We start from the raw sequence: 23,577 nt of genomic DNA, 5'->3' as shown, positions 1-23,577 counted from the left end.
TTCTAATAAGGCATATCCTTAACCACCCAAGTTAGGACCCACGTCTATTCCTAGGCCATGTAGGAAGCGGAAGCTGTTACAGATTACGTATTGACACGATCTGAAACAAGCTTCTTCTCGTGAAAATGTTGTCTGCACGTGCATTCGCAAGTAAGTGAATTAATCCTACGGTGATTATTTGATAGATCTGTTGTTCCTGGGCATAAATATGAGCGCTTGCTGCAATATTTGTAACTTTCTGCCCAATTAGGATCTTAGCATAACACGAATGCATTAATTGTTGTTTTAGATCCCCGGAGTGGCGAGTTATCTTCTTTTATTTATTTCTAATAAGGCATATCCTTAACCACCCAAGTTAGGACCCACGTCTATTCTTATGCCAAATAGAAAGCGGAAGCTTCTTCTCGTGAAAATGTTGCCTGCACGTGCATTCGCAAGTAAGTGCATTAATCCTACAATGATTATTTGATAGATTAGCCGTGGATTGGTTCTGGGTGCTTTGGGTACTGGGGTTGCATTGTGCTCCACTGTATACATTTGAGGCTTTTTGGATATGGCCTTTCGCTTGTTGTCGTTGCGCGTCTTGAGTTGTTGTGGCCAAATGGGGTGTTTCAAGCACTGAGGACCGCGATTTGGCCGAGTAGAATATTTTTAATTAAGGCACAACGGTTATTTCGTAGAGTGGGTTCAAGTACTTCAGGTGCTCGAATCGATTTGCACTGTTTGCATGGAGAGGTTTTCTAAAAGTGCTCTGCATTTCGTTAGTTTGAGTAGTTCCGAATGGCTATGGCTCGTGGCAAAGCATTTTGGTAAGTTACTTTACCAGACTATAAATTTCCGCATTTCCCTAGTTGAGTTCTGTTCTGTGGCCTGATGTGTTCTTGAGTGATATCGCGGTTCGCTGCACGTCTTCTCATCAGTTAACCTTGTTGAACTGTCTACTCAGTAGACTCTACTGGAAACTTTGTGGTAATTTGTGCACATAGGAGAGTGCCATTTGCTACCAGCGAGAACCAGTTGAGTGGAAATTTCCATCCGTTGCACAAACATTTTCGGTACTGCCCTTCAGATAATAATTATTGCAAGTCCTCTGTGTCTTTGCATTTGCTATTTACTACAGCCATTGTGTGTAACCCTTTGTGTCCGTAATATTCTGTAAATAAAAGCTTCAAAGAAACTGTTCATTGTCTCCAGCCTGCAAACGCATTACCAACATTCTCAGTACCCAAAATTAAACGAACACGCGTTCCCCCAACACGATTCCGGCGTAGGTAACGGATCTGCTCGGGTTAACAAATATGATCGGGGACCTGTGCCTTCTGATGATGTCACAACAACTGTCAGATTGCACACAACAAAGTAGTTTAAAGCACTTCAAATCTGTTTTACTTTTATTGTTTGCAGACGTCAGTGCAAAACATCTTTCTCACTCTCAGAAACCAGAGTCTCCTAAAATGAAAGAGGAAGACGCAGAAAGCCCTCAAATCAAAACTGACGAAGAAGTAACCACTTGGACTTTTGAATTTGGCCCTTCGCAGAGTGAAACTGACGACAAAGGTCGGTTTCTTTCATTTTATGGTGGAAAGACACAAGTCACAACATATGACTTGAAATGTATTTTTCTCTTATTTGCAGACGTCAGTGAAAAACATCTTTCTCACTCTCAGAAACGAGTCTCTCCTAAAACCGATGAAGAAGTAACCACTTGGACTTTTGAATTTTGCCCTTCGCAGAGTGAAAATGACGACAAAGGTCGGTTTCTTCCATTTTATGTGGAAAGACAAGTCACAACATATGATTTGAAATGTATTTTTCTCTTATTTGCAGGCGTCAGTGAAAAACATCTTTCTCAATGTCAGATGTCGGTATCTTCTAACATTCAAGAGGAAGAAGAGACGGGAAGCCTCCAAATCAAAAAAGAGGCGGAGGAGGTGAATGTAACGAAGTTGACGTTGCTAAAGGTCCCTTCAAAGAGTGACAATTACGACAAAGGTCAGGTTTTCTTTCACTTCACGGTGGAAAAATACAAGTTACAACATTCAATAACCCGCTTTAATGCATGAAATGTATATTGTCTTTTGTTCTGCAGATGTCAGTGGATTGCCAGAGACCCCTCACATAAAAAAGGAGGAAGAACAGTTCCCTTACATCAACGAAGAAAGAGTATTCTCTCACAATGAAGAGCGAGAGAATAGAGAAGTCCCTTACATCAAAGAAGAGTATGAAATGAATATAACAGATTTACCATTGACCTGTGGACCTTTGAAGACTGAAAACAAAGACAATGTCCCGATAATTGAGACCATACAAGCTTTGCCTCCAAGCACCAGTTCAAATGACATGAAAGATGATGATGCAGATAGCTGTGGACCATCACAAGTATGTGGTTTCTCAGCTTCAATAATGGATGGTGACAACCTGACGTCACTATCCTGACACTGAATAGCAAAAGAAAAATTATGATTTTCTTAATTAATTATATAATTAGAAAGCTGTTTTGATACTCCGTATCGCCGAAAAATACAATTATTTTTGAAATAAGGATTTCGTCACATGATGTATGTATGTGTATATGTATATATGTATATATGTATATATGTATATATGTATATATGTATATATGTATATATGTATATATGTATATATATATATGTGTGTGTATATGTATATATATGTGTATATATATATATATGTATATATATATATATATATATATATATGTGTATATGTGTGTGATTTTATACAATTCTATGAAGTTCAGTGCTTGCATTATTGTATTTATTTTTTAAATTTTTACTACAAAAGAATATCGGCTTCAAATATCGATTATCGGCATCCTCTAATAATATGTATCGGTCCTGAAAACCCCATATCGGCCGATCACTCCTGAAAATATGGGCATGAGATCAGTATCAGCAAAACATATCTTGAGAAAACTTTAATTGGATTGAAAGTCAAAAAGTCAGTAAGGGGCGTCTATAGTGACGAAATATTGGTCCATATTGGGATTTAGCGTTGTATAGCAGCGACGAAGTGTCCGTCGACGAAATGTCCGGGTACCAGGTATGGTGCCCGGGCAATTCGTCGAAGGACACTTCGTCGCCAGACAGTTTGTCGAACAGACATATCGTCCCTGGACGATATGTCGAATGGATATTTAGTGGAAGACTCACTCAGTTAATTGACTCATTGTCTCGGTACAGTTCGGGGTTCCGTAGTTTGTTTCTTATATTCTTCCCTGTGTTTCTCTTGTCTGTCAGTCTCCCCCCTGCTCCTCTAACACCTTGTCATTAGTTTACAGATTTACCTAATATATACTTTATTTAAACTTTGAGACTATTAGTCTATTAATTGTAATTTCTTCTAAACTGTGTGGATATATATGTATAAAAAAATTCTTTGTATAAAATTTATATCTTCTCTTACAGGCCATGGAGTTCACTGTTACTACACGTGGTGGAAGGAAACTACTGTACAATGGGTACGCTTATACAGTTGACAAAATGAGGGATGGCATTACCTATTGGAAATGCGAAGGAAGAAGAAGCTGTGGAGGGCGACTTAAGACAGTGAATGATATACTACTAGGTCTCCCACTGCCACATTGTCACCGACCAGATCCCAGTAGAATTGTTGTACTCAAGACAGTACAGAAGATGAAGGAACGAGCCTCTAATACTCAAGAAATTACGAGTACTCTAATTGAGAACATACAAGCTTTGCCTCCAAGCACCAGTTCAAATGACATGAAAGATGATGCAGATCGCTGTGGACCATCACGAGTATGTGGTTTCTCAGCTTCACTAATAGTTGGTGACAATTTGACGTCACTATCCTGACACTGATGAATAGCAAAAGAAAAATTATGATGATTTTTTAATTAATTATATAATTAGAAAGCTGTTTTGATACTCCGTATCGCCGAAAAATACAACTACTTTTGAAATAAGGATTTCATCACAAGATATATATATATATATATATATATATATATATATATATATATATATATATATATATATATATATATATATATATATAGTGTGTGATTTTATACAATTCTATGAAGTTCAGTGCTTGCATTATTTTATTTATTTTTTAAATTTTTACTGCAAAAGAATATCGGCTTCAAATATCGGTTATCGGCATCCTCTAATGATATGTATCGGTCCTGAAAACCCCATATCGGCCGATCACTCCTGAAAATATGGGGATGAGATCAGTATCAGCAAAACATATCTTGAGAAAAAATTAATTGGATTGAAAGTCAAAAAGTCAGTAAGGGAAAGTGACGAAATATTGGATCATATTGGGATTTAGCGTTGTATAGCAGCGACAAAGTGTCCGTCGACGAAATGTCCGGGTACCAGGTATGGTGCCCGGACACTTCGTCGCCGGACACTTCGTCGACCGGACATTTCGTCGACCGGACATTTCGTCGACCGGACATTTCGTCGACCGGACATTTCGTCGAAGGACAGTTTGTCGAACAGACATATCATCCCTGGACGATATGTCGAATGGATATTTAGTGGAAGACTCACTCAGTTAATTGACTCTGTCTCGGTACAGTTCGGGGTTCCGTAGTTTGTTTCTTATATTCTTCCCTGTGTTTCTCTTGTCTGTCAGTCTCCCCCTGCTCCTCTAACACCTTGTCATTAGTTTACAGATTTATCTAATATATACTTTATTTAAACTTTGAGACTATTAGTCTATTAATTGTAATATCTTCTAAACTGTGTGTATCATTTTTATAAAATTTATATTTTCTCTTACAGGCCATGGAGTTCACTGTTACTAAACGTGGTGGAAGGAAACTACTGTACAATGGGTACGCTTATACAGTTGACAAAATGAGGGATGGCATTACCTATTGGAAATGCGAAGGAAGAAGAAGCTGTGGAGGGCGACTTAAGACAGTGAATGATATACTACTAGGTCTCCCACTGCCACATTGTCACCGATCAGATCCCAGTAGAGTTGTTGTACTCAAGACAGTACAGGAGATGAAAGAACGAGCCTCTAATACTCAAGAAATTACGAGTGCTCTAATTCAGAACTGCACATCTAATATTCCCTTAGAAGCAACTAGATCTCTTCCCAAAAAAGAATATCTTAGCAGAATGATTAGAAGACAAAGGAAATTAAGAGATGGGAACGAAATAACAGACGAACATAGGGTTTCGTTAAGAGGGGAGAGATTTGTTTTAGTCGAAGAGGAAGATATCATTTTAATGGCAACTGACACTAATCTCGATTTATTGGCAAAAAGTATGCACTGGTTTTGCGATGGTACGTTCGATAGGGCACCTGACAACCATCAACTCTATACCATCCATGCTGTCCTTGGAGAAAATCATACTGTTCCGCTTGTGTACTGCATTACGAAATCTAAAACTCAAGAAACATATGATACAATATTTTCTAAGCTGAAAGAATGGCGTGCAATGGAGCCTAATTCAATAACTGTTGATTTTGACAAAGCTGCAATAAGTAGTATAGAAAAGAATTTTCCAAACTCTCACACATCTGGATGCTTTTTTCATTTCAGTCAATGCTTTTGGAGAGAAATTCAGGCACGTGGCCTACAAAATTGTTATATTGACCCAATGCAGGCTTTCCTAATAAAAAAACTTAGAGCACTGGCGTTCGTTCCAAAGGAGGATGTCCTAGACGTATTTAATGAATTAATAGAATCACTAGACGAGGAAACAGATGAGGTCCTAGGAGAATTTCTCGTCTACTTTGAGACTACTTGGTTAGGTGCTGTACAAATGGGAAGGCGATGCCGTCCATGTTTTGATATCTCCTTATGGAATGTAAGAGAAAAGACCTTGCTAGGAATACCAAGCACACAAAATTCTGTTGAAGGTTGGCACCACACATTTCAACGTAGACTGTCACTTCATCCAGATTTACCTCCCCTTATGACCAAACTCAAAAAAGAGCAAAATGATTGGGAACTGACAATACAACAGGCTTCATGCGGTATTATGCCTAGAAACAGCAAAAAGAGGTACGCAGTTGTTAATGAACAGTTGAAAAAGCTCATGGATGACTATGCAAACGGAGATAGACTACAGTACCTACAAGCCATTGCACAGAATTTGTAAGTTTTATATCTGTTTCAATAAAAAAAATAATTATTTGATTTATTGCCTTTTATTTTAATGTCAAAGTTCCTTTAAAAAATCCGAAGTAAAAACTCATGATTATAATTTTGAGAGAGAGATTACCTGGTTGATCGCTTTCAACAAATTATTTATGCAACAAAACAATCATTCGTGAGGTTGAGGTAAGGTTAACCCTAACATTAACCACTATCCCCTAACCCTAAACACTAACCTTAACCACTATCCCCTAACCACTAACCTTAACCACTATCCCCGAGCCCGCAACGAATTGTCAGTCGACGAAATGTCGTGACGAATAACCACTATCCCCTAGCCCACGCCGAATTGTCCGTCAACGAAATGTTGCGACGAATTGTCCGCCGACGAAGTGTCCGGTCGACGAATTGTCCGTCGACGAAATGTCTGGTCACGATAGGTATATAGTAGTAAAAACATACACATACAATAGTAATAAAAAAAATCTTAAGGCAATAAATGTCTATTTTGTGTCCTGCTGTGACCAACAGTGTTCATTGGTGAGAAAACTTCTACGGTGCATAAAAAACCCCCAAAATCAAACGGTCAAAGGAAATGTTGAACAGCAATCCATTCATATTCATGCAAGTGACACTGCTATCGGTAGTCGGACTGGTACAAGCCAATCTCCCAGACAAAATACTGTTCTTCAAGAGAAACAAAGGTATGTTTGATCGCAATTTCAAATCATTCAATGTGTTGTAGTTTGCCTCGTAATATACTGATAACAGATTAGTTTTTCCTTAAACAAGTGTTTGAGTGCAAGAGTTTAACCTATAGTGAGGATATATTAACAAATGAATAATCTCCTTAATGGTACTCGGATGATTCACCTAAAGACGTTTCGCCGACGGACGTTTGACAGATGGACAGGTCGCCGAATGGACGTTCCACCGAACGTCCATTCGGCGACCTGTCCGTCTGTCAAACGTCCGTCGGCGAAACGTCTTTAGGCGAATCATCCGGCCACGCTCCTTAATGTATTTTTTTTTAATTGACTAAACTACTTTTTAAATCTTAGTTGATCAGTGCTTAAATTCAGTTTTTTTCCCTTCAGGTGACAACAGTGTTTCATTGTTTCTTAAAAATATGGCCATTATCTATCGTAATGAGTATACATAACTGGCATACAAAAGACTGGCTTGTAATTTTTAAATCATTTTTAAAATTCTGCCAAATTTTCATTTATCTTCATATTTCTTTTTTTTTATACTAAACATGAATTGTCTCAGAAAGCCAATATAAATGTGTTTGGATGGCAAATGGTTCCGCAACATCAGAAAATTATGCAAAAGAAGACACTATCAAGTATTATATGCAATTTATCGGAAGCATAAATCCCAGCATCGGGCAGTTAAAGGGTTAATTAGTTTTGCAGCAGTTTTGAAAAAAAAAAAAAAAAAAGTCCAGCCACGGAAATTTGTGTTTTTACACCTGCACTTAAAGTACGTAAGCAGAGGTATTTTTAATCACCTTTTAGCCTAGTGAGGGTAGAAACTGACCAGTCACAAATGTTAATTATGAATGCTGCCCCATCGAGGCAAAATGATTTGCCATCTGATTTTCTTTGTTGTCTGTATTTTGAAGGGCTTTTCCATTTACTATAAACTTTGCTTCAAAGAGAAGAAAGACATCTACGCCAAGAAACTGTGCACGCCTGAGGCTGTTCCACTTTTGTCTGATGCCAGAAAATTCAGATAGAACCCCAAAAGACGAGGCTGTGCTGTTACACGCGGGTTTAGGCAGGAGAACTGTAATTCTTTCAGAAGGTGCTACTAACACAGAGGTACAGTACTTTCTTAAAGCATTAGCGGGAAATAGAGCGTAGAGAACACAAATCGCTTAATCGTCGGCAATTTTACTCTTGTCTGTTTTTTTTTTTTTAAAACAAAAATTAGGAAGTGAAACTATGGAGTAGGGTGGCACCTTTGTGCAGTTCCAGTGTCATGGCAGAGGCAGATTAATTTTTTTAATCATGACTAAATGGTTTCAATTCCAGTTATCGTATTTACTCGCATATAAGCCGGATTTGTCGGACAAAAAAAATGATGACTGAAATGAGAGTACGTCTTATATGCACATAAAAAGATGACATGGGGGGAAAAAAACTGCAAGGTGACAAAGACGAAACGCAATACTGGAAGACAATGCGACCCCTACGGTCATTTATTTCAAAATAGAGAAAAGAGAAACAGATAAAACGCTAAACAAAATGTATTTTCAATTTTTTTCAATTGCTATGTAAGATTCCAATTATTATTCCTCATAAGTATGATCAAAAAGTATAAACACTGGAACTTTCCCTAGAAGTATCATAGAATAAAAACAAAAGTACAGTATAATGTTGACTTCTCAAAGATGGTGATGTCAACAGAAACCAAGATGAATGTTTTTTTTGTCTTATTTAGATAACCACGGTTTTGCTTAAAGAATACCCCAAACTGCAAAGTTTGCGCGGCGGATGGCTCCTTCAACGGGCTTCTGGTAAGACAGAGCAGGACTCCTTTGTCATCACAAATGTTCTGCTTACACTTTGTATTTGACACAATAAAATCTCTTATTTGCCTAATATTGTTTTTCCATTATCTTCCCGTAAGGTATAGGTAGATCAGGCCAAAGAAAATTGTCTCCAGTGCCCCAAACATCAGTTGGTTACACCGCTAGAACACTCTGGTCGTGTTCCCAGAAAGGAAAGGATGCCATCTATATTGTTCCTATACAAGACCAAATCGACACAAGCCCCTTGCCGTTTGACGCACCAGAATTTGCAAACATGCCAAAAAATACCTGCATGGCTTGTGGTGCATCTGTTCCACTTCTCATGCTCCCTTTTCATATGAAGTCCTGCTATTCCGAAGCTGTAAATGACGTGAATGACGTTTGAGTCTTTTTTTTCTGCACCTGCCCTTCGAGCCAGGTATCAAATATTTGATTGAATATCAAATCTCTGTAACAAAATGAATATACCATGCTTTTCCGTCCAATATTTGTACAGTCAGACCGATATAGCAACCACGTTATCAGATAATAAACTCCCCATTGTACACATTTCAGAAAATAATTCCTTGTGGCCTTTCACAACTTTAAACGCATTAATTTTCACAAAGTCGCAGTGTGTCGTTTACTCCCTTGATGGAATTCAACCTGGTACAGAACCTCACCTACCAGCTTTAAAACACGCTCTTTTGCTCATATCAGTAGTTTCTGATGAATTCGCTTGCCATTTATCTAACCCAGTGGTTCCAAAACTATCTTACCTGACGCCCCCTTCTTGCTTCCAGTAGACCCGCACGCCCCCCCCCCCCCCCCCCCCACGTCCTCTTTTGCTCATGTGAACTTATTTTATTGCATTTATTTCTTAGCATTGTTCAGGAAAACAGATCTCTGTTTTTATTAAATTTTAATAATGAAAGCCACTCTTTCGCTATAATCATAATTTGCATGTATTTAATGGCAGATATTTGTTCTTTGATTTTATTATTCTTATAATCTATTTAAACTTTTTCTTTTTAGCAGATGACTTCACGCCCCCCTTGAATTCTCTTTACGCCTCCCTAGGGGGGCGCGCCCCCCAGTTTGGGAACCACTGATCTAACCCATGGGTGCTGAAACTTGTTTTGCTTAAAGATCTACTTTTCCAATCCTTGGATCATATCCTACTGTCATGCAATCTACCAATAGTACCATAGCGATCGACTGGTAGTTCAGAATCAACATATACTTTGACATACGAGTGTCCCAACATACGAGAAATTTGAAATCCGGGTAAAATTTAGAGCACATTTTTGCTTTGAGATACGAGCATACGAGATGTTTCCGAATGCGGTTGTCCGGGTGGCCGAGTATACGAGAGGCTGCTTATGAGAACCGCATCGCTCTGTCTTTCACGCCGCACCTCCTTCGCGTAAAGATATCTATGAGCACCGGGCTGTACAGGTTAATTTTTTTACTGGAGATAGTGTGACCGAGTCAAAAACAAACTGGGATACACACGGTTCTGAGGCATGTAGAATCAGTAAGTTCCAACTCGAGAACCACGGTGAAATACGTTAACATCTTTGCCTCGGTTATCACACAAGGTTTAAATTTAGTGTAACGTAATTATTTATTTTCTATCGGAACATTTTATTTGAGATACGAGTAAATTGACATTCGAGCTCGGTTCCGGAACGCATTAATCTTGTATTTCAAGGAATTACTGTATTGAGCACCCCTGATTTAACCCAACTAAATGTTTCTTCTAAGGCTCTGGATGCTCTGGAACCTTTTGGCTGCGCACTATGTAGAACATTTTAGTTTCTCCCAGAAGGCACGATTGGCAACACATCCAACACATCAAAGAACACAGTGGGGGAAAACAGTTTGCGGGCTCTATTTGTGGGAAAACATTTTCAGAAAATTCTAGTTTGAAACGACACATGCACACACGCTGGCAAGAAACCTTTTTTCCCTGTTTAGTTTGTGATAAAAGGTTCTGTATAATGTCAAGTTTAACAAGACTCTGAAGATCACACTGAAAAGAAAACTTTTTCCTGCTCACACTGGGGAGAAACCCTTTGCCTGCTCACTTTGTGGCCATAGATTGTTTCTAAAGGTGATAAATCATACAAACACACACTGAGGAGAAACCATTCACACACACCATAAATTCTATAAAATTGTATACAGTAATAAAAATAATGTATTTTCACCTTGGATGTAGTAAATGATGAATGTCATATTCCTTTTGGTCTTTGGGGGTGGATTTTTGGAATAATGGGAAAATATTGACAAGGTGTGTCTGAAAGTTTTGTGTGGTTCTCACAAACAAATCCAGAATTAAAAGTATTTCTCTGCTTTTGCAGCCGGAAAAAAACAATCAGTGGGAGCCTGGTTGCACAATGAGAAAGTATCAGATGCACGTATCGTCTAGAGCTCTCTCGCAATTACAAATTAGTACTTGTATGGTAAATGCAGTGGAAATCGCGTGCCATTGTTTGAATTGAATTGAATGCTTTAATTGTCATTATACATGAATAATGAGATCTGAAGCTTCACCATGAAGTGCACTAATTACAACAAACAAACAAATAATCAATAAATAATAACAATACATCAATAAATAATGGGAATAAATCTAATAATCTGTAAATAAGTAGTTTATTACTTGATTATTTTTTTATATTTTGACCAACGCCAGGAAACGTGGCTACACACGCAAATCCCCAACGCTGCGGCATCGCTAGCTAGCCGAACGCTTTTTAGGAGGAAGACTTTGCGTGTTTATGCACAATGAATGGTGTTGTGACAGTAGGATCATTGACACTCACTGTTCCCCGCATTTAGAGCTATTGGCAATACGATGTAGGCCCTATTATTTACCGAGAGCGCTAACGGTCGTCATAGTAACGGCGATCTATATACCTCCGAATGCGAACGTTAACACGGCACCAAACCAACTGCTAACGGCTGTAAACAAACAGCAGCTTGCCCACCCTGATGGAGTCTTTATTGTCGCTGGTGAGTAGAAGCCAAGGGAGCATGGTTAAAATCACCAGAGATAAGGAGAGACTGGGGATGTGACGTCTGCAGCCGGGACACAGCAGCGTGGAGCAGCTCGCGAGCGACTGCCGCATCGGCCGAGGGAGGTATATACGCAGTTATTACGATAGCTAGTCCCCCACCTTTCTTCCTACCGCTCTCCTGAGCATCTCTGTCCGCCCTCGCCAGCTGAAAGCCATCCAAGGAGACGAGAGAGTCCGGAATTAGTTCATTCAGCCAGGTCTCCGTGAAGCACACAATGCAGATCTATGCATGTTCGCTTTTTATTCTTTTGTTAGATTTGCCTGCATATGACATAAAAAATATCGCTGTTGTCTGATGGGTTCGCCCTACCTAAATTCCACGCTTTTGTCCCCGTTAACGTCGAGCCAGACAATATGATAATATTTATTTCCCCATCCACAAGACCGGATAGTGCCAAATAGAAATGATGATGTGCTACAGTTTAATACTTGTTAAAAATACCAAGTTGTTTTGTGTTGTGTAGTTTTAGATCCCCTGAGTGGCGAGTTAGCTTCTGTTATTTATTTCTAATAAGGCATATCCTTAACCACCCAAGTTAGGACCCACGTCTATTCTTAGGCCAAATAGGAAGCGCCCCTGAGTGGGGAGTTATCTTCTGTTATTTATTTCTAATAAGGCATATCCTTAACCACCCAAGTTAGGACCCACGTCTATTCTTAGGCCAAATAGGAAGCGACCCTGAGTGGCGAGTTATCTTCTGTTATTTATTTCTAATAAGGCATATCCTTAACCACCCAAGTTTGGACCCACGTCTATTCCTAGGCCAAGTAGGAAGCGGAAGCTGTTACAGATTACGTACAGACACGATCTGAAACAGAAGCTTCTTCTCGTGAAAATGTTGTCTGCACGTGCATTCGCAAGTAAGTGCATTAATCCTACGGTGTTTATTTGATAGATCTGTTGTTACTGTGCATAAATATGAGCGCTTGCAGCAATATTTGTAACTTTCTGCCCAATTAGGCTCTTAGCATAACACGAATGCATAAATTGTTGTTTTAGATCCCCTGAGTGGCGAGTTATCTTCTGTTATTTATTTCTAACAAGGCATATCCTTAACCACCCAAGTTAGGACCCACGTCTATTCTTAGGCCAAATAAGAAGCGGAAGCTTCTTCTCGTGAAAATGTAGTCTGTACGTGCATTCGCAAGTAAGTACATTAATCCTACGGTGATTATTTGATAGATCTGTTGTTCATGTGCATCAAGATGAGCGCTTGCAGCATTATTTGTAACTTTCTGCCCAATTAGGCTCTTAGCATAACACGAATGCATAAATTGTTGTTTTAGATCCCCTGACTGGCGTGTTATCTTCTGTTATTTATTTCTAACAAGGCATATCCTTAACCACCCAAGTTAGGACCCACGTCTATTCTTAGGCCAAATAGGAAGCGGAAGCTTCTTCTCGTGAAACTTGTCTGTACGTGCATTCGCAAGTAAGTGCATTAATCCTACGGTGATTATTTGTTTAGATTAGCCGTGGATTGGTTCTGGGTGCTTTGGGTACTGGGGTTGCATTGTGCTCCACTGTATACATTTGAGGCTTTGTGGATATGGCCTTTGGCTTGTTGTCGTTGCGCGTCTTGAGTTGTTGTGGCGTGTTTCAAGCACCGGGGACCGCGATTTGGGCGAGTACGATATTTTTAATTAAGGCACAACGGTTATTTCGCAGAGTGGGTTTAAGTATTTCAGGTGCTCGAATCGATTTGCACTGTGTGCAGGGAGAGGTTTTCTAAAAGTGTTCTGCATTTCGTTAGTTTGAGTAGTTCCGAATGGCTACGGCTCGTGGCTAAGCATTTTGGTAAATTACTTTACCAGACTGTATAAATTTCCACATTTCCCTAGTTGAGTTTTGTTCTGTGGCCTGATGTGTCCTTGAGTGATATCGCGGTTCGCTGCACGTCTTCTCATCAGTTAACCTTGTTGAACTGTCTACTGGAAACTTTGTGGTAATTTGTGCACATGGGAGAGTGCCATTTGCTACCAGCGAGAACCAGTTGAGTGGAAATTTCCATCCGTTGCACAAACATTTTCGGTACTGCCCTTCAGATAATAATTATTGCAAGTCCTCTGTGTCTTTGCATTTGCTATTTACTACAGCCATTGTGTGTAACCCTTTATGTCTGTAATATTCTGTAAATAAAAGCTTCAAAGAAACTGTTCATTGTCTCCAGCCTGCAAACGGATTACCAACATTCTCAGTACCCGAAATTAAACGAACACGCGTTCCCCCAACACGATTCCGGCGTAGGTAACAGATCTGCTCGGGTTAACAAATATGATCTGGGACCTGCGTCTTCTAATGATGTCACAACAATTGTCAGATTGCACACGACAAAGTATTTTAAAGCACTTTAAAACCACACGTTGGCAAAAAAAAGTACTCTGCATGATTTGCAATGACAAAAACTGTAAAATATAATAAAACAAGCAAAAACAAATAAAGCATAAGATATTAAAAAATGTTGAGTCTCACGCAGGTTTAAAAAGTTTTATTAGAGATGAGGGTTTTGGTGTGGCTAAAACGCCTAAAGTTTCTTGCATCACAACCATGGCAAAAAGATACAACATAAGATTTTGCTTCATCAAACCAAATCTGTTTTACTTTTATTGTTTGCAGACGTCAGTGCAAAACATCTTTCTCACTCTCAGAAACCAGAGTCTCCTAAAATGAAAGAGGAAGAAGCAGAAAGCCCTCAAATCAAAACTGACGAAGAAGTAACCACTTGGACTTTTGAATTTGGCCCTTCGCAGAGTGAAACTGACGACAAAGGTCGGTTTCTTTCATTTTATGGTGGAAAGACACAAGTCACAACATATGATTTGAAATGTATTTTTCTCTTATTTGCAGACGTCAGTGAAAAACATCTTTCTCACTCTCAGAAACCAGAGTCTCCTAAAACCAACGAAGAAGTAACCACTTGGACTTTTGAATTTGGCCCTTCGCAGAGTGAAAATGACGACAAAGGTCGGTTTCTTTCATTTTATGGTGGAAAGACAAGTCACAACTTATTATTTGCAATGTATTTTTCTCTTATTTGCAGGCGTCAGTGAAAAACATCTTTCTCAATGTCAGATGTCGGTATCTTCTAACATTAAAGAGGAAGAAGAGACGGGAAGCCTCCAAATAAAAAAAGAGGCGGAGGAGGTGAATGTAACCAATTTGACGTCGCTAAAGGTCCCTTCAAAGAGTGAAGATTACAACAAAGGTCAGGTTTTCTTTCATTTCACGGTGGAAAAATACAAGTTACAACATTCAATAAACCGCTTTAATACATGAAATGTATATCGTCTTTTGTTCTGCAGATGTGAGTGGATTGCCAGAGACCCCTCACATTAAAAAGGAGGAAGAACAGTTCCCTTACATCAAAGAAGAGGAGTATGAAATGAATATAACAGCTTTACCATTGACCTGTGTGGCTTTGAAGACTGAAAACGAAGACAAGGTCCCGATAATTGAGACCATACAAGCTTTGCCTCCAAGCACCAGTTCAAATGACATGAAAGATGATGCAGATCGCTGTGGACCATCACAAGTATGTGTTTTCTCAGCTTCACTAATAGATGGTGACAACCTGACGTCACTATCCTGACACTGATGAATAGCAAAAGAAAAATTATAACGATTTTTAAAATTAATTATATAATTAGAAAGCTGTTTTGATACTCTATCGCCGGAAAATACAACTATTTTTGAAATAAGGGTTTCGTCACAAGATATCTATGTGTGTGTGTGTGTGTGTGTGTGTGTGTGTGTGTGTGTGTGTGTGTATGTGTGTGTATATGTACACATGTACATATGTACATATATTGTGTGATTTTATACAATTCTATGAAGTTCAGGGCTTGCATTATTTTATTTTTTTAATTTTTACTACAAAAGAATATCGGCTTCAAATATCGATTATCGGCATCCTCTAATAATATGTATCGGTCCTGAAAACCCCATATCGGCCGATCACTCCTGAAAATATGGGCATGAGATCAGTATCAGCAAAACATATCTTGAGAAAAATTAAATTGGATTGAAAGTCAAAAAGTCAGTAAGGGGCGTCTACAGTGACGAAATATTGGTCCATATTGGGATTTAGCGTTTTTTAGCAGCGACGAAGTGTCCGTCAAAGAAATGTCCGGGTACCAGGCATGGTGCCTGGGCAATTCGTCGCCGGACACTTTGTCGCCGGAAACTTTGCCGCCGGACACTTTGCCGCCGGACACTTTGCCGCCGGACACTTCGTCGAACAGACATATCGTCCCCGGACGATATGTCGAATGGATATTTAGTGGAGAACACACACACACACACACACACACATTTTCTTTTTTTTAAATTTATATTTTCTCTTACAGGCCATGGAGTTCACTGTTACTAAACGTGGTGGAAGGAGACTACTGTACAATGAGTATGCTTATACAGTTGACAGAATGAGGGATGGCATTACCTATTGGAAATGCGAAGGAAGAAGAAGCTGTGGAGGGCGACTTAAGACAGTGAATGATATACTACTAGGTCTCCCACTGCCACATTGTCACCGACCAGATCCCAGAAGAGTTGTTGTACTCAAGACAGTACAGAAGATGAAGGAACGAGCCTCTAATATTCAGAACTGCACATCTAATTTTTCCTTAGAAGCAACTGGATCTCTTCCCAATAAAGACAGTCTTGGCAGAATGATTAGAAGACGAAGGAAATTGAGAGATGGGAACGAAATAACAGACGAACATAGGGTTTCGTTAAGAGGGGAGAGATTTGTTTTAGTCGAAGAGAAAGATATCGTTTTAATGGCAACTGACACTAATCTCGATTTATTGGCAAAAAGTATGCACTGGTTTTGCGACGGTACGTTCGATAGTGCACCTGCTAACCATCAACTCTTTACCATCCATGCTCTCCTTGGAGAAAATCATGCTGTTCCGCTTGTGTACTGCATTATGAAATCTAAAACTCAAGAAGCATATGATACGATATTTTCCAAGCTGAAAGAAAGGCATGTTATGGTGCCTAATTCAATAACTGTTGATTTTGACAAAGCTGCAATAAGTAGTATAGAAAAGAATTTTCCAAACTCACATACATCTGGATGCTTTTTTCTTTTTGGTGAATGCCTTTGGAGAGAAATTCAGGCCTGTGGCCTACAAAATTGGTATATTGATCTAAGGAATACTTTCCTAATAAAAAAACTTGGAGCACTGGCGTTCGTTCCAAAGGAGGATGTCCTAGACGTATTTAATGAATTATTGGATTCACTAGATGAGGAAACAAATGAAGTACTAGGAAAATTTCTCGTCTACTTTCAGAATACTTGGGTAGGTGGTATACTATTGGGAAGCCAACACCATCCATGTTTTGATATCTCTTTATGGAATGTAAGAGAAAAGACCTTGCTAGGAATACCAAGCACACATAATTCTGTTGAAGGTTGGCACCGCGGATTTCAACATAGAATGTCAGGCGTTCATCTAAATTTATCTCGCCTTATGACCAAACTCAAAAAAGAGCAAAATCATTGGGAACTAACAATACAACAGGCTTCATGCGGCATTATGCCTAGAAACACCAAAAAGATGAACGCAGTTGAACGGTTGAAAAAGCTCATGGATGACTATGCAAACAGAGACAGACTACAGTACCTACAAGCCATTGCACAGAATTTGTAAGTTTTATATCTGTCTTAATAAAAAAATTAAAAATTTGAATTATTGCCTTTTATTTTAATGTCAAAGTTCCTCAAAAAAATCTGAAGTAAAAACTCTAAAGATTATAATTTTGAGAGATTACCCTGTTGATCGCTTTCAACTAATTATTTATGCAACAAAACAATCGTATGTGAGGTTGAGGTTAGGTTAACCACTATCCTCAACCCTAATTCTAACCACTATCCCCTATCCCGCGACGAATTGCCCGTCGACGAAATGTCCGGTCGACAAAGTGTCCGTCGACGAAATGTCTGGTCACGATAGCTATATAGTAGTAAAAACATACACAAACAATTGTAATTAAAAAAAATCTAAAGGCAATAAATGTCTATTTTGTGTCCTGCTGTGACCAACAGTGTTCATCGGACATTGAATCAGCGGTGAGAAAACTTCTACGGTGCATAAAAAAACCCCAAAATCAAACGGTCAAAGGAAATGTGGAACAGCAATCCATTCATATTCATGCGAGTGACACTGCTATCGGTAGTCGGACTGGTACAAGCCAATCTCCCAGACAAAATACTTTTCTTCAAGAGAAACAAAGGTATGTTTGATCGCAATTTCAAATCCATCAATGTATTGTAGTTTGCCTCGCAATACACTGATAACATAAGTTTTTCTTCAAACAAGTGTTTGAGTGCCAGAATTGAACCTATAGTGAGGATATGTTATCAAACGAATAATCTCCTTAATGTAATTTTTTTTTATTGACTAAACCACTTTTTAAAATCTTAGTTTAGTTCAGTGCTTAAATTCAGTATTTTTCCCTTCAGGACAACTTAAGTGTCTCTATATCATTGTTTCTTTTTTTTTTTTTGGCCGTTATCTATCTTGCTGAGTATACATAACTGGCATACAAAAGACTGGCTTGTAATTTTTAAAATTCTGGCAAATTTTCATTCATCTTCATATTTCACTATTTTTTATACTAAATATGAATTGTCTCAGAAAGCCAATATAAATGTATTTGGATGGCAAATGGTTCCGCAACATCAGAAAATTATGCAAAAGAAGCTTGCTACTGTGACAACGAAATTTCCCGAATACGGGATGAATAAAGTTATCCAATCCAAGACAATAGACACTTTATCAAGTATTAAATGCAATTTATCGGAAGCATAAATCCTGCCAGCATCAGGCAGGCAAAGGGTTAATTAGTTTACCACAGCAGTTTTGAAAAAAAGAAAAAAAGTCCAGCCACGGAATTTTGTGTTTTTACACCTGCACTTAAAGTACGTAAGCCGAGGTATTTTTAATCACCTTTTAGCCTAGTGAGGGTAGAAACTCTGACCAGTCACAAATGTTAATTATGAATGCTGCCCCATCGAGGCAAAAGGATTTGCGATCTGATTTTCTTTGTTGTCTGTATTTTGAAGGGCTTTGCCATTTACTATAAACTTTGCTTCAAAGAGAAGAAAGACATCTACGCCAGGAAACTGTGCACGCCTGAGGCTGTTCCACTTTTGTCTGATGCCAGAAAATTCAGATAGAACCCCAAAAGACGAGGCTGTGCTGTTACACGCGGGTTTAGGCAGGAGAACTGTAATTCTTTCAGAAGGTGCTACTAACACAGAGGTACAGTACTTTCTTAAAGCATTAGCAGGAAATAGAGCGTAGAAATACAAATCGCTTAATCGTCGGCAATTTTACTCTTGTCTGTTTTTTTTTTTTTAAAACAAAAATTAGGAAGTGAAACTATGGAGTAGGGTGGCACCTTTGTGCAGTTCCAATGTCATGGCAGAGGCAGGTTAATTTTTTAATCATGACTAAATTGTTTCACTTCCAGTTACCGTATTTACTCGCATATAAGCCGGATTTGTCGGACAAAAAATGATGACTGAAATGAGGGTACGTCTTATATGCACATAAAAAGATGACATGGGGGGGGGGAAAAAACTGCAAGGTGACACAGACGAAACGCCATAACGCAAGACAATGCAACCCCTACGGTCATTTATTTCAAAATCGAGAAAAGTTAAACAGATAAAACGCTAAACAAAATATATTTCAATTTTTTTCAATTGCTATGTAAGATTCCAATTATTATTCCTCATAGGTATGATCAAAAAGTATAAACACTGGAACTTTCCCTAGAAGTTTCCTAGAATAAAAACAAAAGTACAGTGTAATGTTGACTTCTCAAAGATGGTGATATCAACTGAATCCAAGATTGATAGGTTTATTAATAGGTATACTTTAATAAAAACAGAGAGACATCGTTGACATATTCCAGCGTTGAAACTTGCAAGTGTTAATTGTCCTGGCTCGTCCTTGCACCGTGACATTCTAAAGAAACGGCATCTTCCTCTGTCTCCTCTGTCCATTTAGGTACTCGGATGATTCGCCTAAAGACGGTTCGCCGACGGACGTTTGACAGACGGACAGGTCGCCGAATGGACGTTACGCCGAATGTTCATTCGGCCGAACGGCCGTTCGGATTAAAAATCCTAACGGGCTGTGTATGGCCCGCGGGCCGAGGTTGAAAAACTTGTACACACACGATCCGGGGGCGGGGCGAGCACGCGAATCCCGTTTCGGCGAAACCTCCGTTCGGCGGAACGTCCATTCGGCGACCTGTCCATCTGTCAAACGTCTGTCGGCGAAACGTCTTTAGGTGAATCATCCGAGTACCGTCCATTTAGTCGCGCATAATCAAAACATCTAAGGTAATCTGATTCAAACAATTGCATAAGATAACCGAATAACACCATTAAGGTCAAAAAACAACTGCCACAACAATTTCATATCAGGTCGGAAACCAAAACAACTGCGTAAGAATTTGCACAAGTAAGCATAAAAATTCCATATTGGGTAAAAACGGAGCGACAGTATTCTTAAACAATATGCGAGTATTTTCGGAAGTTGATTTGATTATCGCCATCTGCCGGAATCTAAGTCAAAGCAATTTAAGAGTCCTTCGTAGATCTTCATTGCGAACTCAGATCAACAGTCCTCTGCCTGGAACATGGTGTCCTGTCCGAGTCAATAGTCCTGAAAACAATTAAATGTCCTCGAAGCCAGCTGCCTTGTGCTTGCTCGGTCCCAAATTAAAATAAAGCTCCTATACATATTAATGATTTAAAATGCACATATAATAACATCCCCGAATAACCCCAACAAAGATGAAGGTTTGTTCTTTTTTTTCTTATTTAGATAACCACGGTTTTGCTTAAAGAATACCCCAAACTGCAAAGTTTGCGTGGCGGATGGCTCCTTCAACAGGCTTCTGGTAAGACAGAGCAGGACTCCTTTGTCATCACAAATGTTCTGCTTACACTTTGTATTTGACACAACAAAATCTCTTATTTGCCTCATATGGTTTTTCCATTATCTTCCTGTAAGGTATAGGTAGACCAGGCCAAAGAAAATTGTCTCCAGTGCCCCAAACATCAGTTGGTTACACCGCTAAAACACTCTCGTTGTGTTCCCAGAAAGGAAAGGATACCATCTATATTGTTCCCATACAAGAACAAATCGACACAAGCCCCTTGCCGTTTGACGCACCAGAATTTGCAAACATGCCAAAAAATACCTGCATGGCTTGTGGTGCATCTGTTCCACTTCTCATGCTCCCTTTTCATATGAAGTCCTGCTATTCCGAAGCTGTAAATGACGTGAATGACGTTTGAGTCTTTTTTTTTCTGCACCTGCCCTTCGAACCAGTTATCAAATATTTGATTGAATATCAAATCTATGTGAAGAAATGAATATACCATGCGTTTCCCTCCGACATTTGTACAGTCAGGCCGATATAGCAACCACGTTATCAGATAATAAACTCTCCATTGTACACATTTCGGAAAATAATTCCTTGTGGCCTTTCACAACTTTAAACGCATTACTTTTCACAAATTCGCAGTGTGTCGTTTACTCCCTTGATGGAATTCAACCTGGTACAGAACCTCACCTACCAGCTTTAAAACATGCTCTTTTGCTCATATCAGCAGTTTCTGATAAATTGGCTTGTCATTCATCTAACCCAGGGGTGCTGAAACTTTTTTTGCTCAAAGATCTGCTTTTCTAATCTTTGGATCATATCCTACTCTCATGCAATCTACCAATAGTACCATAGCGTTCGACTGGTAGTTCGGAATCAACGTATACTTTGACATACGAGTGTCCCAACATATGAGAAATTTGAAATCTGAGGAAAATTTAGAGCAATTTTTTGCCTTGAGATACGAGACAAATTTGAGATACGAGCATACGAGATGGTTCCGAATGCGGTTGTCCGGGTGGCCGAGTATACGAGAGGCTGCTTATGAGAACCGCATCGCTCTATCTTTCTCGCTGCACCTCTCTCGCATAAAGATCTATGAGCACTGGGCTGTACAGGTTAATTTTTTTACTGGAGATAGTGTGACCGAGTCGATAATCTGAGAAAAAGCTAACAATCTACACCACCCTTCAAAGTAAGTTGGGGCTGGGTCGATAATTTTACAAAACAAACTGGGATACACACGGTGAAATACGTTAACATCTTTGCCTCGGTTATCGCGCAAGGTTTAAATTTAGTGTAACGTAAGATTAAAAGTTATTTTTAAGTGTGTGTGTATAGTAATTTGAGTTAAATTTAATGTTTATGTTATGTTACGAGCGCGTTGCCGTCAAGTGTCTCCCCCCCCATGTGCTAATGTCTGTCTGTACTGAATCATGTCACATTTTAGTACTGAAGATCATAACACCACTAGATAGTTATTTGTAACTTTGTGAGTAGGTGGTGAATTATAACAAATAAAATCCATCTATCCTGGTTTTGGTGTTTTTTCAGCGAGTGGAAATGGATTGTTTTGAGTTATTTTCTATGGGAAAATTTTATTTGAGATATGAGTAAATTGACATATGAGCTCGGTCCTGGAACGCATTAAGCTTGTATCTCAAGGAATTACTGTATTTCGCACCCCTGATTTAACCCAACTAAATGTCTCTTCTAAGGCTCTGGATGCTCTGGAACCTTTTGCCTGTGCACTATTTTAGTTTTCCCCAGAAGGCACGATTGGCAACACATCAAATAACACAGTGGGGGAAAACAGTTTGCAGGCTCTATTTGTGGGAAAAGATTTTCAGAAAATTAAAGTTTGAAACGACACACATGAACACATGCTGGCAAGAAACCTTTTTTCCCTGTTTAGTTTGTGATAAAAGGTTCTGTATAATGTCAAGTTAAACTAGACACTGAAGATCACACACTGAAAAGAAAACTTTTTCCTGCTCACACTGGGGAGAAACCCTTTGCCTGCTCAATTTGTGGCCATAGATTGTTTCTAAAGGTGATAATTTACACAAACACACTGGGGAGAAACCATTCACACACACCATAAATTCTAGTTTTGTCGGGAGGAAAGAGGATAAAATTGTATACACTAATAATAATAATGTATATTTACCTTGGATGTAGTAAATGTTGAATGTCATTCCTTTTGTTCTTTGGGGGGGGGGGGGGGGGGTGGATTTTTGGAATAATGGGAAAATATTGAAAAGGTGTCTGAAAATTTTGAGAGTGGTTCACACAAACAAATCCAGAATTAAAAGTATTTCACTACTTTGGCAGCCGGAAAAAAAACAATCAGTTGGAGCCTTTGGCACAATGAGAAAGTATCAGATGCTTGTATCGTCTTGAGCTATCTCGCAATTACAAATTAGTACTTGTATGGTAAATGCAGTGGAAATCACGTGCCATTGTTTGAATTGAACCTATTTAATTGTCATTATACATGAATATTGAGATTTGAAGCTTCACCATGAAGTGCACTAATAACAACAAACAGACAAATAATCAATAAATAATGGGAATAACTAATAATAATCCATAAGTAAATAAGTAGTTTATTACTTATTGATTATTTATTTTTGTTTGTGCTATGCTTTGGAGTTTTGTTTCATTTAACATTTCATATTTAAATGCTATTTTCCCACAACGCTCATCTACGTTATTTGTGGAGTTCACTGGTACAGCACAAGTAATCAAGGTTTTTGTTTTTAAATGACATTTAACTTCAGGGCGCATGCTTGCCTGTCACGTGACGTGGACGAGTCCAACTCACCGCCTTATAAGGGGTACATCGATAAATAAAATTGAGAAAATAGTTGTTTAAAACAATACAGGAACTATTAATAGTTTGCGGTGCGATAAAAATGACTTTTTTTCCTAAATAAAATACATGCCTGGG

The 23,577-nt window shown here is 38.9% G+C and overlaps 1 protein-coding gene across 18 annotated transcripts; it reads left to right on the top strand.

The window, feature by feature from the left end:
* Positions 1-16: 16 nt before the first annotated feature.
* LOC144085712 (uncharacterized) lies at positions 17-22,160 on the top strand. Of its 18 annotated transcripts, none has more exons than XM_077615287.1 (12): positions 26-150; positions 290-437; positions 1,405-1,557; positions 1,636-1,752; positions 14,331-14,483; positions 14,562-14,678; positions 14,755-14,919; positions 15,017-15,246; positions 17,764-17,951; positions 18,784-18,982; positions 20,561-20,636; positions 20,756-22,160. In XM_077615287.1, exons 2-12 carry the CDS (start codon positions 377-379, stop codon positions 21,034-21,036), a joined length of 1,740 nt encoding a protein of 579 aa, XP_077471413.1. In that variant the 5' UTR covers positions 26-150; positions 290-376; the 3' UTR covers positions 21,037-22,160. The 18 variants fall into 18 exon arrangements, with proteins under 18 accessions (XP_077471395.1, XP_077471410.1, XP_077471409.1 ...); XM_077615286.1 differs by having other exon boundaries at positions 28-150; positions 20,750-22,160; XM_077615284.1 differs by lacking the exons at positions 14,331-14,483; positions 14,562-14,678; positions 14,755-14,919; ... (3 more) ...; positions 20,561-20,636; positions 20,756-22,160 and adding exons at positions 1,828-1,992; positions 2,090-2,379; positions 3,429-3,782; ... (2 more) ...; positions 8,558-8,633; positions 8,753-9,197 and having other exon boundaries at positions 22-150.
* The last annotated feature ends 1,417 nt before the right edge of the window (positions 22,161-23,577 follow it).

Source organism: Stigmatopora argus, chromosome 12, assembly GCF_051989625.1.
Source record: "Stigmatopora argus isolate UIUO_Sarg chromosome 12, RoL_Sarg_1.0, whole genome shotgun sequence".
Taxonomy (NCBI): domain Eukaryota; kingdom Metazoa; phylum Chordata; class Actinopteri; order Syngnathiformes; family Syngnathidae; genus Stigmatopora; species Stigmatopora argus.
This window is presented reverse-complemented; position numbering and strand designations above follow the sequence as displayed.

What these genes read in the sequence shown, in the direction of transcription:
- LOC144085712 (XM_077615268.1), top strand. Translation starts at nt 377, where the DNA reads ATGCCAAATAGAAAGCGGAAGCTTCTTCTCGTGAAAATGTTGCCTGCA. An exon ending in GAGTGAAAATGACGACAAAG is followed by an intron (nt 1,753 to 1,827) that starts GTCGGTTTCTTC and finishes TCTTATTTGCAG; the next exon opens with GCGTCAGTGAAAAACATCTT. An exon ending in ATAGCTGTGGACCATCACAA is followed by an intron (nt 2,380 to 3,428) that starts GTATGTGGTTTC and finishes CTTCTCTTACAG; the next exon opens with GCCATGGAGTTCACTGTTAC.